Source organism: Oncorhynchus tshawytscha, linkage group LG27 (assembly GCF_018296145.1).
Source record: "Oncorhynchus tshawytscha isolate Ot180627B linkage group LG27, Otsh_v2.0, whole genome shotgun sequence".
NCBI lineage: Eukaryota > Metazoa > Chordata > Actinopteri > Salmoniformes > Salmonidae > Oncorhynchus > Oncorhynchus tshawytscha.
In genome coordinates, this window is record NC_056455.1 from 8,590,438 (window position 1) to 8,607,855 (window position 17,418).

The window sequence follows — 17,418 nt, forward strand, 5'->3', positions numbered from 1 at the left end:
ATCTAACACTCTAAACTGGGTCTCCGTATTAAGGTTTGTCCTGATGGTCTGATAGGATTCTGACAGGCTGTACTGCATGTCCCTTTCTGCTCATGTTATCCAAATCAACAAGTAAAGCAATGATGATCAACTTAGTGGCATCCATTTAATCATTCACCTGCCAGTCTGTTTTTTATCAATGCACAAAAAAAGACATGAATTAATAGACATTAGTTAATGGATTAAACTAAGACAAGATCAGCTTCTCCTCTACATGTCCCCGTAGCATTTTCTGGTGGTACAGAGAGACGTGTGTGTGTGTGTGTGTGTGTGTGTGTGTGTGAGTACTGCAGTACAGCTCTCTCCTTCTACTCTCTGCTGCTCTCCTCTCAGTGCTGGGTCTCTAGTTACTGCTCAGTCTCAGGATCAGATTACAAACTCAGCAAGCACTGCTTTTACCCTCTCCATCTCCCTCTCTCTCTCTCTCCATCTCCCTCTCTCTCTCCATCTCCATCCCTCTCCCCCTCTCCATCTCCCCCTCTCCATCTGACCTCTCTCTCCCCCTCTCCATCTCCCTCTCTCTCCCCCTCTCTCCATCTCCCTCTCTCCCCCTCTCTCCCCCTCTCTCTCCCCCTCTCTATCTCTCTCTCCCCCTCTCCATCTCCCTCTCTCCCCCTCTCCATCTCCCTCTCTCTCTCCTCCATCTCCCTCTCTCTCCCCCTCTCCATCTCCCTCACCCCTCTCCATCTCCCTCTCTCTCTCCCCCTCTCCATCCCTCTCCCCTCTCCATCTCCCTCTCTCTCTCCCCCTCTCCATCTCCCTCTCTCTCTCCCCCTCTCCATCTCCCTCCCTCTCTCCCCCTCTCCATCTCCCTCTCTCTCTCCCCCTCTCCATCTCCCTCGCTCTCCCCCTCTCTCTCTCCCCCTCTCCATCTCCCTCCCTCTCACCCTCTCTCCATCTCTCTATTTCCCTCGCTCTCCCCATCTCTCTCCCCCTCCCCCTCTCTCCCCTTCTCCATCTCCCTCTCTCTCCCCCTCTCCATCTCTCTCCCCTTCTCCATCTCCCTCTCTCCCCCCTCTCCATCTCCCTCTCCCTCTCTCTCCCCTTCTCCATCTCCCTCTCTCTCCCCCTCTTTCCATCTCCCTCACTCTCCCCCCTCCATCTCCCTCTCTCTCCCCTCTCCATCTCTCTCTCTCTCCCCCTCTCCATCTCCCTTTCTCTCCCCCTCTCCCTCTCTTTCCCCTCTCCCTCTCTCTCCCTCTCTTTCCCCTCTCCCTCTCTTTCCCCTTCCCCTCTCTCTCCCCCTCTCTTTCCCCTTCCCTTCTCTCTCCCCCTCTCCCTCTCTCTCCCTCTCTTTCCCCTTCCCCTCTCCATCTCCCCCTCTCTCTCTCCCTCTCCATCTCCCTCTCTGAGACACTGACTGACACATGCACTGACCATCGCAAACACACACACACACACACACACACACACACACACACACACACACACACACACACACACACACACACACACAGCATAACACAGCGTCCTCACAATCTTCCTCCCTCTCTCTATCTCTCTCCTTGAGACACTGACACAAACACAAATACACACACACACACACAGTGACAGGCTTTAATGCCCAAACACAAACATACGCGTCACACACAGAGACAGTGGTGTAAAGTACTTAAGTAAAAATACTTTAAAGGACTACTAAAGTTGTTTTTGGAGTATCTGTACTTTACTTTGACAACGTTTACTAAAGAAAATAATGTACTGTTTACTCCATATATTTAAAACCAAATACTTTTAGATTTTTACTCAAGCAGTATTTTACTGGGTGACTTTCACTTTTACTTGAGTCATTTTCTATTAAGGTATCTTTACTTTTACTCAAGTATGACAATTGAGTACTTTTTCCACCCAGTGCACACAGATCGTCTTGTTAGCAGAGCCTTCTGTTAATAAAAAGCTGAGGACAACACAAGACCCCTGGACACAAAGTTGATCCCTAACATATTATATATATTTGGTATACTTCTGGCTGATTTATACATTATTCTAAAGTAACACACACACACACACACACACACACACACACACACACACACACACACACACACACACACACACACACACACACACACACACACACACACACACACAGATAGAGACATGAGGGATATACTCGACCAGCCCCTTACACACATATGCAAATACACTCCAAAATGCATACAAATGATCTATGATTAGAGTTTGTGTGTGTGTGTGTGTGTGTGTGTGTGTGTGTGTGTGTGTGTGTGTGTGTGTGTGTACATGTGTGTTCGTACGAGTGTGTATGTATTTGTGTGGTTATAGCATCCGTGGAATGCCAGAGTAGCAGTGTGTGTCTGCGCCTCTGTACTGTAGAACAGAGTGTGAGTGACTGTACTGTGAGTGACACATGCAGAGACAAGAGCATGAATAAAGCAATGACTACTCAATACACAACCACATCTAGCACATTAGTTCCAAGGTGACAGAACGCAAGCCACCAGCGCTATGCATATGTTTACCTGTACCTATTTTAGCCACCAGCGCTATGCATATGTTTACCTGTACCTATGTTAGCCACCAGCGCTATGCATATGTTTACCTGTACCTATGTTAGCCACCAGCGCTATGCATATGTTTACCTGTACCTATGTTAGCCACCAGCGCTATGCATATGTTTACCTGTACCTATGTTAGCCACCAGCGCTATGCATATGTTTACCTGTACCTATGTTAGCCACCAGCGCTATGCATATGTTTACCTGTACCTATGTTAGCCAGCAGCGCTATGCATATGTTTACCTGTACCTATGTTAGCCACCAGCGCTATGCATATGTTTACCTGTACCTATGTTAGCCACCGGCGCTATGCATATGTTTACCTGTACCTATGTTAGCCAGCAGCGCTATGCATATGTTTACCTGTACCTATGTTAGCCACCAGCGCTATGCATATGTTTACCTGTACCTATGTTAGCCACCAGCGCTATGCATATGTTTACCTGTACCTATGTTAGCCAGCAGCGCTATGCATATGTTTACCTGTACCTATGTTAGCCACCAGCGCTATGCATATGTTTACCTGTACCTATGTTAGCCACCAGCGCTATGCATATGTTTACCTGTACCTATGTTAGCCACCAGCGCTATGCATATGTTTACCTAATCTGTACCTATGTTAGCCACCAGCGCTATGCATATGTTTACCTAAGCTGTACCTATGTTAGCCACCAGCGCTATGCATATGTTTACCTGTACCTATGTTAGCCACCAGCGCTATGCATATGTTTACCTAATCTGTACCTATGTTAGCCACCAGCGCTATGCATATGTTTACCTAAGCTGTACCTATGTTAGCCACCAGCGCTATGCATATGTTTACCTGTACCTATGTTAGCCACCAGCGCTATGCATATGTTTACCTAATCTGTACCTATGTTAGCCACCAGCGCTATGCATATGTTTACCTAAGCTGTACCTATGTTAGCCACCAGCGCTATGCATATGTTTACCTAAGCTGTACCTATGTTAGCCAGCAGCGCTATGCATATGTTTACCTAATCTGTACCTATGTTAGCCACCAGCGCTATGCATATGTTTACCTAAGCTGTACCTATGTTAGCCAGCAGCGCTATGCATATGTTTACCTAAGCTGTACCTATGTTAGCCAGCAGCGCTATGCATATGTTTACCTAAGCTGTACCTATGTTAGCCACCAGCGCTATGCATATGTTTACCTAAGCTGTACCTATGTTAGCCACCAGCGCTATGCATATGTTTACCTAAGCTGTACCTATGTTAGCCAGCAGCGCTATGCATATGTTTACCTAAGCTGTACCTATGTTAGCCACCAGCGCTATGCATATGTTTACCTAAGCTGTACCTATGTTAGCCACCAGCGCTATGCATATGTTTACCTAAGCTGTACCTATGTTAGCCACCAGCGCTATGCATATGTTTACCTAATCTGTACCTATGTTAGCCACCAGCGCTATGCATATGTTTACCTAAGCTGTACCTATGTTAGCCACCAGCGCTATGCATATGTTTACCTAATCTGTACCTATGTTAGCCACCAGCGCTATGCATATGTTTACCTAATCTGTACCTATGTTAGCCACCAGCGCTATGCATATGTTTACCTAAGCTGTACCTATGTTAGCCAGCAGCATACCACCCTGCATCCCGCTGCTGGTTCTGATGTCAAGCAGTTTTGGTCCTGGTCGGTCCCTGGATGGGAGACCAGATGCTGCTGGAAGTGGTGTTGGATGGCCAGTAGGAGGCACTCTTTCCTCTGGTCTAAAAAATAACCCCGGGCGGTGACTGGGGACATTGCCCTGTGTAGGGTGCCGTCTTCTGGATGAAATGTTAAATGTGCGTCCTTACCCTCTGTGGTCACTAAAGAGCCCATGGCACTTATCGTAATGATGTTAACCCTGGTGCTAAATTCTCAATCTGCCCATCATGGACACCTAATCATCCCCAGCTTCCAATTGGCTCATTCATGCCTCTCCCTTGTAACTATTCCCCAGGTTGTTGCTGAGAATGTGTTCTCAGTCAACTTACCTGGTTAAATGAATGTTTTGTCATTTTTGGGGCTGTACATGTGAATCAGTGCTATGATCAAATACTTGGTAGCCTGGCGGGTAGGAGAGTTGGGCCAGTAACCGAAAGGTTGCTGGATTGAATCCCTAAGCCGACAAAGTAGAAATCGGCCATTCTGCCCCTGAGCAAGGCAGTGAACACCCAACAACTGCTCCCCAGGTGCTAATAATGTTGATTAAGACAGCCCCCCCCACCTGTCTGATTCAGAGGGCTTGGGTTAAATGCTGAAGACACATTTCAGTTGAACGCAATGAGCAACTGACTAGGTTTCCCCTTTTCTATGTTGCTCAATCTCTCTCGCACAGACGAACACATGCACGTCACGTGCAAACGCACATGCATGTACACTCCAAGTCCAAAGGGAAGTGCTAAATTGGAATGAGACATATAATTAATCCATCACAAGCAACAAACTGGTCATTTTCTGTTTCTAAATCGACTGTCACAGAGGATAGGGAATTTTCCCCTTGTTGAGAAAAATTGATGTCTGCTCACTTGGCAAATTCCATTTCAGATGACACTCTACACAGCCAGAAAGACAGACACACTCAAAACACACACACACACACACACACACACACACACACACACACGCTTAACAAAAGACAACGAATGTCTTAAAGAAACACGTGACTGAGCACACAAGCACACACACCTCCTATACCCAGTTCCTCCTCATACTTTGCCATCTGTGCCAAGGCAAGCCGTGCCACCATCTGTGAGTGGCTGGCATGATCTGGCCTGCCAATCATCAACCACACAGGTCAATACACAAGTACTGGAATAGACTGACTGACTGTGTGAGCCCTCTGCATGATGGACCCCTCCCTATGAGGGCCCCTGTGATCTATAGACTACAGCAGGATGGTACACTAACCCCATCACATTTCACTTCACAGCCACAAAGACACACAGGGACGTGGTTGACAACATTGGACTTGGTTGAGGACATTCGGCTTGATTCAAAACATTGGGCTGGTTGAGGATGCTGGTTGGTTGGCTGAGAACAAATGAAAGACGTGGTCATTATTGTAGGGCAGACAATCTCGCCACAGCCTATAAATAGGCTGCTGACTGGGTCTAGGTCTGTGGACTGAGGTTTTAAGCACTGTGTGGGGATAGAGGAACTGAACTAAACGAGGCCACATGTGGCGGGAGAGGCAACACAGAAACAGCTCTTTAAACACAGCAGCAGAGGAGGCACAGGGAGACAAGCAGCACAGCACCAGCAGAGCCACAGGTCCCTGATCCTATAGGACAGTTTACACCTCCACTCCCATGCTCTGGTCCAAGCGACGAACACACACTTACAGAATCCCTGTGTTTAACCAGAGGGGCAAATAGTCCGCGCTGCAACATGTTTTGTGCAAAACACATTGTGACCGTGTGTAATGTCAAAGTCTCACTCTCAGCTCTCACTTATGCAAACACACACTCTGTAACACGCAGACACACACACACACACACACACGTTTATTACGCTTGACTAGAGCAGTGTCCTCTCTGACAGTGTCAGGGCACGAGAGCACTATAATTGCTACTCTGTGAACTAGGCAGGCTGGGCTGTGGGCCCATCAGAATTCCCCTGTCGCTGGAAAACTGGGTAGAGGCCTGGGTAGAGGTAGAGATACAGACCTCTCTACCCTCTAACACTCAGCTCCCTCCCTCACTGCTTATCATCCCCCTGGCTCGCCACACGGAAACTCAACCACGGGGTCAAAGGTCAGCGACCTCACTTCCTCCTTCCTGTTGTGTTAGTTAAGGTTCTATTATTACGGTTTTTTTTCTCGGCTCATTGTAGCTGTGAAGGATTTACCTCTCAATTATGATTGGCTTTCAGTATGTCTCAGACTACGACAGTATGTTTGTGGAGTAGCAGATTTCAGGAATATATCTGGCCCACATTGCTGACTGCTGAGGTCATTTTTCTTTGTTTTGGTGGCTAGCGCTAATAACGCTCGACTAGCCGGTGTGTGCTGCACCGTGACTAACCACAATCTAAAAGATTATGCTGAGCTCACTTCCTGTTGCGGAATGACTTGGGAGTATTCGGTTTCACCCCCCTTTCTTCTCCCCCTTCCCCTATCATTTACAGCCAGAAGGAAGTGCAGAGCTGGTTTATTCCGTGGACTAGTAACTAGGAAAACACCTGGGGAGGAGTAGAGAGGAAGTAACGAGGGAGACACGCATGCAGTGGTGTGGACGTGTAGACATTGTCCACCGCTGGCCAAATCAAACAGATCAGCTACTTGCCCAAACACAGCCAGGTAATCCAGGAGGAATCACTGTGGATCTACCTGTTATTCTCTCATTTTTACCACTTTAATTAAGGGGGAAAGAATTTAAAAAACCTGAAACAGAAAGTGTTTATTTTCTGTTCCTTAAACCTGGTTAGTGGGATTAGACTGAAGATGGAGTTCCTGTGTTTCAGGCCTCCTCCAATGGCATCTTACTGGGGGGATTGGATACTTAAGGTGTCAGTCTTGGGTGAGGGGTGAGAGAAAAAGAGAGGGGGTCGTGGCCCACGTTGAATGGGCTCGCGAGCGATTTTGGATCTCTAGACAACATTCCATCAAACACGCTGACATTACGCAACTGAGGGCAATGGAGGACAGAGTGTGAAGGGGAGGGCGAAACATCAAAGGTTAGTTAACCCCTGTTCGATCAGAAGTAATGCTAGAGATGAATACTTTTGGGAGAAGAAGCTAAAACTGTTAAGAGGTCACAAAACCTTCCGGAGGACAATCTTCTCAAATTCTTTCTGACGATTCCCAATTCGGATTCTCATCTCTGTCATACTTATTTCATGTTTTAAAATGACAACGAAAAGACATTTTGGTTTCTTTTCATTGTTGTACTTCAGCCTATCGACCACCATATCCTTTTTATGACATATGTTTTAATTCTCTCTGTTTTCCATGTCTTTCCTTCAGCCAAGACTCAGAACAAAAAGAAGAGCTAGACATCCAATCAAAGGAAGTCACTTCAGTCAGAGAGGGGGAAGTGAGATCTGAAAGGCCACCAAACGACATGTCAGATGACAAGAGACTGTCGGAGTGGCTGTTGCTACAGCGATACCGCCACATTCATTCATCACACCAGCGCCATAGTGGCCCAAAGGACCCTGGGAAATATTGAGCGGATAAAGTCTGAATATTACTCATCGTTACTTCTCCATTTCAAATGGCCCGAGTGCAGCAATTAACCCTCAGATCGGTAGATCACCCCGTGTCACGCCTCCAAAACCAAATACCGCTTCACTTCTCACATCAGACATCCGCATTTGATTCAAATTGAGACCTCATTTCAGAGACTTCAACAGACATTTTGATCAGACTTTTTTTCCAGAATCCGATGATATCCTAGCTGCTCTTCTGACATCCGAGGACCGAAATAAACCCTGTACACCAAATAACACTGTCCCTACCACTGCCACTACCTCTGTCTGTCAGCATCATCACTGTTGCTTTGTAAAGGCACGTTAAAATGAGGTGTTTACCCACACACCCCCAGTGTCCAAATAAATCAGATCAAAAAGCTTCTTTTTTTTTTTTAATCTGGGCCCCAATTTCACACACAGCTGATTGAGGTTCCTGTTCACTTAGATCAAGTCATTATCCCCAAGCAAAACAAATAAGGGAAAGATACGTAAGAAAACATTCAGGAGAGCCCCCCCCATGAAACGAGAGCATGGTTCTACTAGTCACTCTTCTCTCAGTACTGTTACAAGAGTTCTGCTCTGAAGCCCTGGCCAGGTGCCACAGTAAATCGTTTAGGGCCAAACAGGGATCTTTAGCATGACGCTTCACTGCCCATATGGGACAGACAAAGAGACCAAATGCTTCTGTGTGTTTGAGCGGCTAAGATGAGTTTATTTGTGAGGTACTAAAATATTCGACAAAACCTCACCAGTGGACATTATGAGGCATCGGTCTTCAAAGGAATTGGCAAGAAAAGATGTGCTTGAGAAAATGGCAGTCAGAGAAATCTGTTCACTGTTCAAACTGTGCTTTCAACTGGGATAGGAGGATGGGCATTTGCTAGTATTTGTGCTCGTGATCCACAAATATGGACTCAAGCATTATGGACTTTGAACAAAGAGTACATGCTATTTACTTTTCATTTATCGTGACATTTTACCTCCAAAAATCAAACTTGATGTCCAAGAGCTTTCGGTCTCCTGCTGTTAGTGTTGATCGTTTGAACTTGGGATGAGAGGAGGATTGGGATTAGGTGTGCCTGTGCACATGCATGACACATGCAATATGTTGGACCTTTGCATGTCAATGCTTCATTTTGAATCCAAATAAAGTATTTGAAATGTGTGTGTTTCACAGATGGCTGCTTTGAGATCAACAGCCAAGAGAGTCGCAGAAGACTGAGCATGCATATCCATCTGCCATGATCCAGATCCATCTTCATCTACCCCCCATCCTCTTCCTCATCCTTTGCCTCCCCTTCACCTCCTATTCCTCTGTCCAGAGTGAGACTGTGGCAACTTAATTTCCATGATGTCTCTGGGTGTTCTACCATAGTGATGGAGACGAGGAGACATTAACTGTGATCTTTAATATTCATAATCATTGAGAGCATCTTGACTGGCTGCAACACCACTTGGTATGGCATCTGCTTAGCATCCGACCGCAAGGCGCTACAGAAGGTAGTGCGTACGGCCCGGTACATCACTGGGGATGAGCTCCCTGCCACCCAGGACCTCTATACCAGGCGGTGTCAGAGGAAGGCGCTAGAAATTGTTAAAGACTCCAGCCACCCAAGTCATCCCAAGTCATAGACTGCTCTCTCTGCTACCGCACGCCAAGCGGTACCGATGGGATCCATCAGCATGTAATCAGTGTTATTTGAGAAGGTTCTGACTGAGTTCGGTGCTTCTCCGATCCTGGTGTGGATGAAGTAAATCCCAGGATTCAACGTTTGGGGAAAGAATTCCATGTTTGCCCAGGGCAGCATTTGGATCAATCTGGGGCTCGGGGGATTTGGGGATCTGGGGAATTTCTGGCACTCCCGAACTAGATAAAGGCTATGAGACATCTGGGTAAATTTCTAAGGGCTTTATGTATTTAATGACTGTAGGGGGTGGAGGTGGGGTTTTATCCAAAGCCATGGAGTGGTTATTGGGTAAAGCTCTAGAGCGGAATTTCCCCCACCACACCACCAGAACAGGGGGAATGGTTTGACAGACGCACCTCAGAGTCTATGCTCGATTGAGAATGAGATTCCTTTCTACATGTAAACCTAGAATCATCTCTTTCCTTGAATGGGACTGGAGCTGGATTCAGATAGGACCTAGATTTAAAGGAGTAAGTAAGACTGCTGCACTCAAATCAGAGTTCCTCAGATACCGCCGATCCAAAACATTCCTTAAAACATCATTGTAGACCGTCGCCATCTATTTCAAAAATATCCCCTCTCTATCTCTATAACAGACACATATCTCTCTCTATCAAAGAGAGAGATAGAGAGAGAGCGAGAGTCACATAGAGAACTAATCTCACTCTCACACTCTCTGAGTGCTTGACTAATGTATTATAGAGCCATGTGACGAGGACTGGTACAGGATAGAGAGCTGAATTCCTGTTAGCCAGACTGTTAGCCAACCAGCAGTAGGACACACTGGGTTAATAAAGGGGAAAGGGGTTTAATAAATGACAGGACGAGCTGATGTCCTGCCCCTCAGTGACATGACTGGGGACTGGGGTGAGGAGTTGGTGAAGAGCAGGAGAGGAGAGGTGTGGTGGCATGCAGTTGGGCTATATGGTAGGTCCCAACAGTTAGCTCCGTGACCACAAAGCCCCATGGTTAAGGTTCTGTGTATTACTCTGTACAACATCTGTTATTATTTGATCCCATCATGTTTTTGCTCTGCTGTTGTCATGCTGACAATGTTCATCTTTCCAGTAACCGCTCTGAATAAGACTGACCTTTTATTTGCTCCGGGGGTCAAAACCCCTCAGAACGTGCAATAGAGGGAGAGAGAGAGAGGGGGGAGAGAGAGAGAGAGGGAGGGAGGGAGGGAGGGAGGGAGGGAGGAGAGAGAGAGAGAGAGAGAGGGAGGGAGGGAGGGAGGGAGGGAGGGAGGGAGGGAGGGAGGGAGGGAGGGAGGGAGGGAGGGAGGGAGGGAGGGAGGGAGGGAGGGAGGGAGGGAGGGAGATAAAGAAACCCATTTTGGTCACAACAGTGCTGGGGGAAGATCCTTCCTATCCCTCTCTTGGTCTGTGCTGGCAGGCCGGCAGGGCAGACAGCCGTCTCCCCAACAGTCAGCTAAAGTGAGGCAGGCAGGGCAGGAGCCTGCAGCTGTCCACAGCCCTGCTTAAAAAAAACAGACTGGAACAGCCCCCCGGTCAACCTGTCCCCGTCCCCTCCAACCACTTTAGAAGCCCTCCCTTCCCTCCCACCATGGGACAGTCACTCACCACGCCAAGTGGGTGACAGCCTTGCAGGATTTGGCTGGTTCAACAATATACACACAGATGGGTTCTCCACTGCTCCCTCATGCCATACATTGACACGTCAAGTCCAAACAGGAGGTTTAAAAAAAATAACGAGTTTGTTTTCCAACCTCCGGAATAACTCTGTAATGAGCACAATGCTGTAATTGCTCATTTGCCTCTCTACCTCACTCCCCCCTTTAGTCCGCTCAGACCCCGCAGCTCATGTTTCAGGCTGATGAAACGTTAGTGTGTGTGGGTACTGACGCTCCAGCAGCACTAAACATGAACTACACTAGCACCACAACACACTACACGTGAACTACACTAGCACCACAACACACTACACGTGAACTACACTAGCACCACAACACACTACACGTGAACTACACTAGCACCACAACACACTACACGTGAACTACACTAGCACCACAACACACTACACGTGAACTACACTAGCACCACAACACACTACACGTGAACTACACTAGCACCACAACACACTACACGTGAACTACACTAGCACCACAACACACTACACGTGAACTACACTAGCACCACAACACACTACACATGAACTACACTAGCACCACAACACACTACACATGAACTACACTAGCACCACAACACACTACACATGAACTACACTAGCACCACAACACACTACACTATCACACAACACACACAACACACTACACTAGCACCACAACACACTACACGTGAACTACACTAGCACCACAACACACTACACGTGAACTACACTAGCACCACAACACACTACACGTGAACTACACTAGCACCACAACACACTACACGTGAACTACACTAGCACCACAACACACTACACATGAACTACACTAGCACCACAACACACTACACATGAACTACACTAGCACCACAACACACTAACACATGAACTACACACTAGCACCACAACACACTACACATGAACTACACTAGCACCACAACACACTACACTATCACCACAACACACTACACATGAACTACACTAGCACCACAACACACTACACATGAACTACACTAGCACCACAACACACTACAGGATAGAGTTGGGACAATAAATAAAAAATGATCATTTATTGCAGGCATTTTCCTGATATCGTTCATTACGATACGTAGCCTGTACTAGAGAAACGTGAAGTTTGAAATGAAATAAGTCTGTTAATGTGGGTGATTGTTAATGGGACAATTGATGGCTACAACCATCAGACTCGTAGTAAGTTAGTAGTTTAAAGGAAATGTTTAAAAAACTTGTTGCACATTAATGTTATAAACTATCCTTCTATTTATCATCATCGCGTCAATTCAGGCAATTTATCACAATATGGATTTTTTTGGTCCATATCGCCCAGCTCTACTACAGAGAGAACTGACCCAGATTCCCATCATGCCACCCTCTATCGGTGTGTTCCCCATGTTGTGACTGACGACGAAGTTCACTGTGTTGCGACGTTCCTCTCTGAATCTATGAATAAACATGCCCTCTTGGCTGCATTCGCAGCACAGTCTATCTAAAAGAACCTCTGACCCTAACTGTTCTGTGATAGCGGTTCCAGAACACTAGCCCTTTGGATAGACTATTTTACGCCCAGGGATACGAGTAGGCCTTTGGGAGACATACAGGAATAAAAGTGGACGTCAGTGTGCTGTAGGACCAACACATCCCATATTGGAATGAGAACAGGAAACAGACAATGATGCTCTGATGCGCTGCTAAAAGAGGACACGGTTATCTAATTGGGTTATCACACGCAAGCCTGACAGAGTCACACACTTAGAACCTATGGTGAGTTGTCTGTCATCTGGCATTTCACGCCTGGCATTCAAAGTGTTGACCCTAAATCCAGTGGTGAACTTTCCTCAACGTGAATCACGTCAGCCATACGGACAATTAACCCTTATCTGACTGGGTCGAGGCAGTCTCTACATTATAGACGCATTGCTCTAGCGAAGGAATGAGTCTCCTTTAATGGTTCTATTTGTCCAGCATCTTTGATGGTGCATCCTGGGTCCTTCCGATAGCAACAGTTGGAGAGAGAGATCAAAGTTGCCACACAGCTGAGCTGACTTACAGAAGAAAACCTCTGAACGTGTTTATCACTCTGTGCACCACAAGAAATAATGCAACAAAATCTTTATAAGTATAACAACACAACGCCCGATGAACAGGACAGTACATTCGGAGAATAAGCTTCAGAGGATTTAAGACCTAGAGCATGTTGACAACATGATCCGCTCTGCATTTTTGCCATATTTCTGTTATGAAGTTTGAACGTCAGTAGATGGCTCCAGGTCTTTTGGAGGGAAGTTCGAAGTGGAGGGATTTAGGCCTTAGCCTCGAATTATACTATTTCATGGAATTGTCTGGAAGAACTGCTTTTCATCAACAGGGCAAAACACCCTGGAGTGAAGAGAAGCAACACTTGGGGACTTGTTCATTAGCTCAAGGATTCCCCTACACCTCAGAGAAGCACATCAAACCAGAGAGAGCAGGCAGTGTTTAGATTTTTTCGCCAGCACATCCACAGGGAATTCAATAACAGGGGAAATAGATTAGCTTCATGGTTTTATACCAGTTGCTAAGCAAACTGGCTCATAATGACAGAATGCCACTCTCTCTCCAAAAACTCCCACCTACACAGAGCTTCTCCACAGAGCTTCTCCACAAGCCCCCCCCAGTCTGTCTGTCTGTCATGCTACACCATCTGACTGGCTAGGCCTCATCTTAACGGTCAACAAACAAGTTTTGCGTACGATTTCACATTTAGCATTGCCAGTTTTGCTTTTACATGGTACACTATTTACAAGTCTATTGGAAGAGTAGCGTAGTTCGACTATAGAGGCATGTCGTTACTATCCAGGGAGGGAACGTCATAACTGTTGAGACGCATTCTTTAGCTGCGCTCATAGCAGAGGACAACCTTTATTTCACCTTCGGTCACCTAACCTTGCAGCAGCAGACGCAGCGGCACCATCAGCACCTCAAGGCATGAAGAAGGAAAGCACGCAAACTTCCGAGCGTTGGATCAGTTGGTCCGACCTTCTTTGTAACAATGTAACTGTTTCTGAGACGTGTAGCCCAACCGCGATTGATAGACCACATCACAACATTTCCCTCAGCAAAATGTTTAGCCGGGACCAGACCACCAGTTTGTTACACAGTAACAACTCAGCATCCTTTATTATTATTATTCTTATTATTATAGCTTTGTCACTAACAAACAGTGCATCTAACCCTGGGTCCATAACAATAGAATGAATCACAATGAGGGCTAATCCCTGGCTACCTGAAGGCTTCATGTGGTTTTGCGAGAGCTGTGAGATAATGATTCCCTCATTAATGCAACCTTCAAGGAGCTTCCTATGATTGACGTGACATGATCATGTGGGCTTTATGAAAACAAACCAACCTTCATAATGCCGCAAGGTGTGTTCACGCCTCCATGACTCCTTTCGGCTGAATTGTCACGGCTGCTGCTGCCAGTCCGAGGACTCCCGTGGTCCATGTACCTTCCGTTGGTGTAAACTCCCTCCGCCCCATAGACCGGGTGCCCGTGGGCAAAGGCAGCCGCCGAAATGTCCAGGTATGCCCGGGTGCCAGTCGGAGGCAGCACGGTGGCGTCATTGTTGTTCAACCCCGCTATTTGTGTCGAGTCCTGTGCAGGAGAGGCTGCAATGGTAGGATTTAGCAAATGTCCCGAGACAGCCTCGGAAGCGTGTGCCTCTGCCATCATCCACGGACGTTAGAGCAACACATTCAACCTAGTGCATTGACCCATTGTTTCAAAACATGAGTCCACGGCTGTGTAGCTCACATAAGATCATCAGTCCACCGACGAAGCGCAGTCCACTGAATCTAGGATAGACTGATTGAACTGTCCGCGTCTCGCTGAACAAACTCTTGTCGCTCGAAAATGAGCAGATGGTGCTCCGTATGTGATCTGGTGTGATTAGCTAACTGCATGGATTCATAAGGAGTCCCCTCAGAAACAGTTCCGGATAATAAAAAGGCGTTAATTAGCCTTTACACGCGCTTTCGTTTTTCTCCAAGCTTCTTGTTTGCGCAGAGGCTGCATGCAGAAGAACGTCTTATTCGCCTGGTCCCTACTCTCCTATCCACTCTTGCTGATGTACATCCCCACGTGCATCCGCGGGATGCAGCTATATACAATGCGCTGTTATGTGAGTTGCTCGGTCCATATCCATTGTAAATAGGAATTTGTTCTTAACTGACTTGCCTAGTTAAATAAAGGTTCAATTTTAAAAAAATGTAATTCAGAAAGCCTCCTAACTTGCATTAAGAACAAATTGCCCTTTCTGGTGGCAAAAAGCTCCATTGAGGCTGATGATCCTCATATTATGTATCCCTATGGGCGTTATCAACTTAATCTCAGAACCAAATATTACATGCAGTCTCTTACCGAGACTATTGTTTTCAGGCCAGGCTTCAGTCCCAATCAGAGAGGGAGTGGCATATCATCAACACTAATCCACAGAGAATGTCACATGGCTTTCACTCACATAAACACCACACCAGGCACCTGCACATTATTGATTGGTGAGAATGAAAAACACAGGACTCAGAACAGAGCTATCCTTGCTGGTCTAGTCTCCTTCTCAGAATAGACCTATCTATTCATACTGTAGAACAAGTGGTACACAACCAATCCCTGTGCCACAGTTCAGAATTCAACTGCTGCGGATAGAAACCCACAATATCAGTAATGATTCAATTCTGACCACAAATTAGTCCAATTACTTTCACTATCGTCTTTCAACAAATCTGGGAAACAAGGGGGACAATTATCTCTGTGCAAATCGATGATGAATTCTACAAAACATCTTTATCGATCTACTTCAAGCCCATCACACGACTTCACAGAAACTCATCATTCTGTTAAAGTGTTTCACCCCTAATGATGCAGGACAAACCCACTGACGGGGCTTCATCCCAAATGGTACCCTATTCCCTATATAGTGCCCTACTTTTGACCACAGCTCATTTAGGGCCCTGGTCAAAAGTAGTGCATTATGTAGGGAATAGGTTGCCATTTGGGACGAAACCGGGATCCTCACCATCAGGCAGACATTCCAGGGGAGGAGGAAGGAACGATGAACAATAAGCACTCAGATAATACAGTTCAGTTATAACCCACTGAGAGGACAAATCGCACCACAGCCAATTGGAAGGAGAGAAATCGTGTGCTGCTGCGGTAGAGATGCTCAGAGTGTTTGGTCATTATTGTCGTACCAAGTCATTATAATCAAATCCTGCAGTATGGATGAGCGGTTAGATCAGCTGCTCTGTGGTTTTCTGTGACATTGACGTGTCTTTGAATTGAAGGAGTGTGAACTAGGATAGAGTGTGCATGTTTGTGTGTGTGTGTGTGTGTGTGTGTTTTTTCTTCCTTCCTGTAAACTTAAATGAGGGCAGAGGCATACATCCTGCGGCTGCCTCATCCGTCTTACACCAGTCAATCTGCCAGTCAGCCAGCCAGCTAGTCAGCCAGTCAGCCAGCCAGCCAGCGGGTCAGTCTATACTCATTGACCAGAAACTACTTCTCAATGTGAATTATTTATACACAGCTGATTCTTCTAGAACACAGTAGTTCAGATGCTGGGCTAGAGAGAGAGAGAGAGAGAGAGAGAGAGAGAGAGAGAGGGAGAGCAGTAGGATAGCGAGAGAGCAGTAGAGAGAGAGAGAACAGTAGAGAGAGAGAGGGAGAGCAGTAGAGAGAGAGAGAGGGAGAGCAGTAGAGAGCGAGAGAGCAGTAGAGAGAGAGAGAACAGTAGAGAGAGAGAGGGAGAGCAGTAGAGAGAGAGAGAGGGAGAGCAGTAGAGAGAGAGAGAGAGAGAGAGAGAGAGAGAGAGAGGGAGAGCAGTAGAGAGAGAGAACAGTAGAGAGAGAGAGGGAGAGCAGTAGAGAGAGAGGGAGAGCAGTAGAGAGAGAGAGAGAGAGAGAGAGGGAGAGCAGTAGAGAGCGAGAGGGAGAGCAGTAGAGAGAGGGAGAGGGAGAGAGAGAGAGATAGAGAGGGGGGAGAGCAGTAGAGAGCGAGAGAGCAGTAGAGAGAGAGAGAGAGAGAGAGAGAGAGGGAGAGCAGTAGAGAGCGAGAGAGCAGTAGAGAGAGAGAGAACAGTAGAGAGAGAGAAATGTTGGTGGAATGAACACATTGGGGAGGAAAATAAAGAACAATGGGGTGAATGGAAAGATCGAGGAAAGGTGAGAAGGCGAGATCGAGGTGAGGGATACTACTGATGAGAAAAATAAGTCAAGAAGGAAGGCAAGAGGTTGGAGGTAAGGTAGTCCCTCTCTATCTCTCTCTCTCTCTCTCTCTCTCTCTCTCTCTCT

General features: G+C 46.7%; 1 protein-coding gene across 1 annotated transcript in view; it reads right to left on the reverse strand.

Moving 5' to 3' along the window:
* The window catches only part of LOC112225988 (inactive phospholipase C-like protein 2), a 101,180-nt gene extending 85,952 nt beyond the window's left edge, over nucleotides 1–15,228 (reverse strand). The window contains exon 1 of the mRNA XM_024390159.2: nucleotides 14,480–15,228. Within this exon, the coding sequence (XP_024245927.2) occupies nucleotides 14,480–14,803 (324 nt within the window). The 5' untranslated portion in view covers nucleotides 14,804–15,228. The remainder of the gene's footprint in view (nucleotides 1–14,479) is intronic.
* Between the last annotated feature and the right edge of the window lie 2,190 nt (nucleotides 15,229–17,418).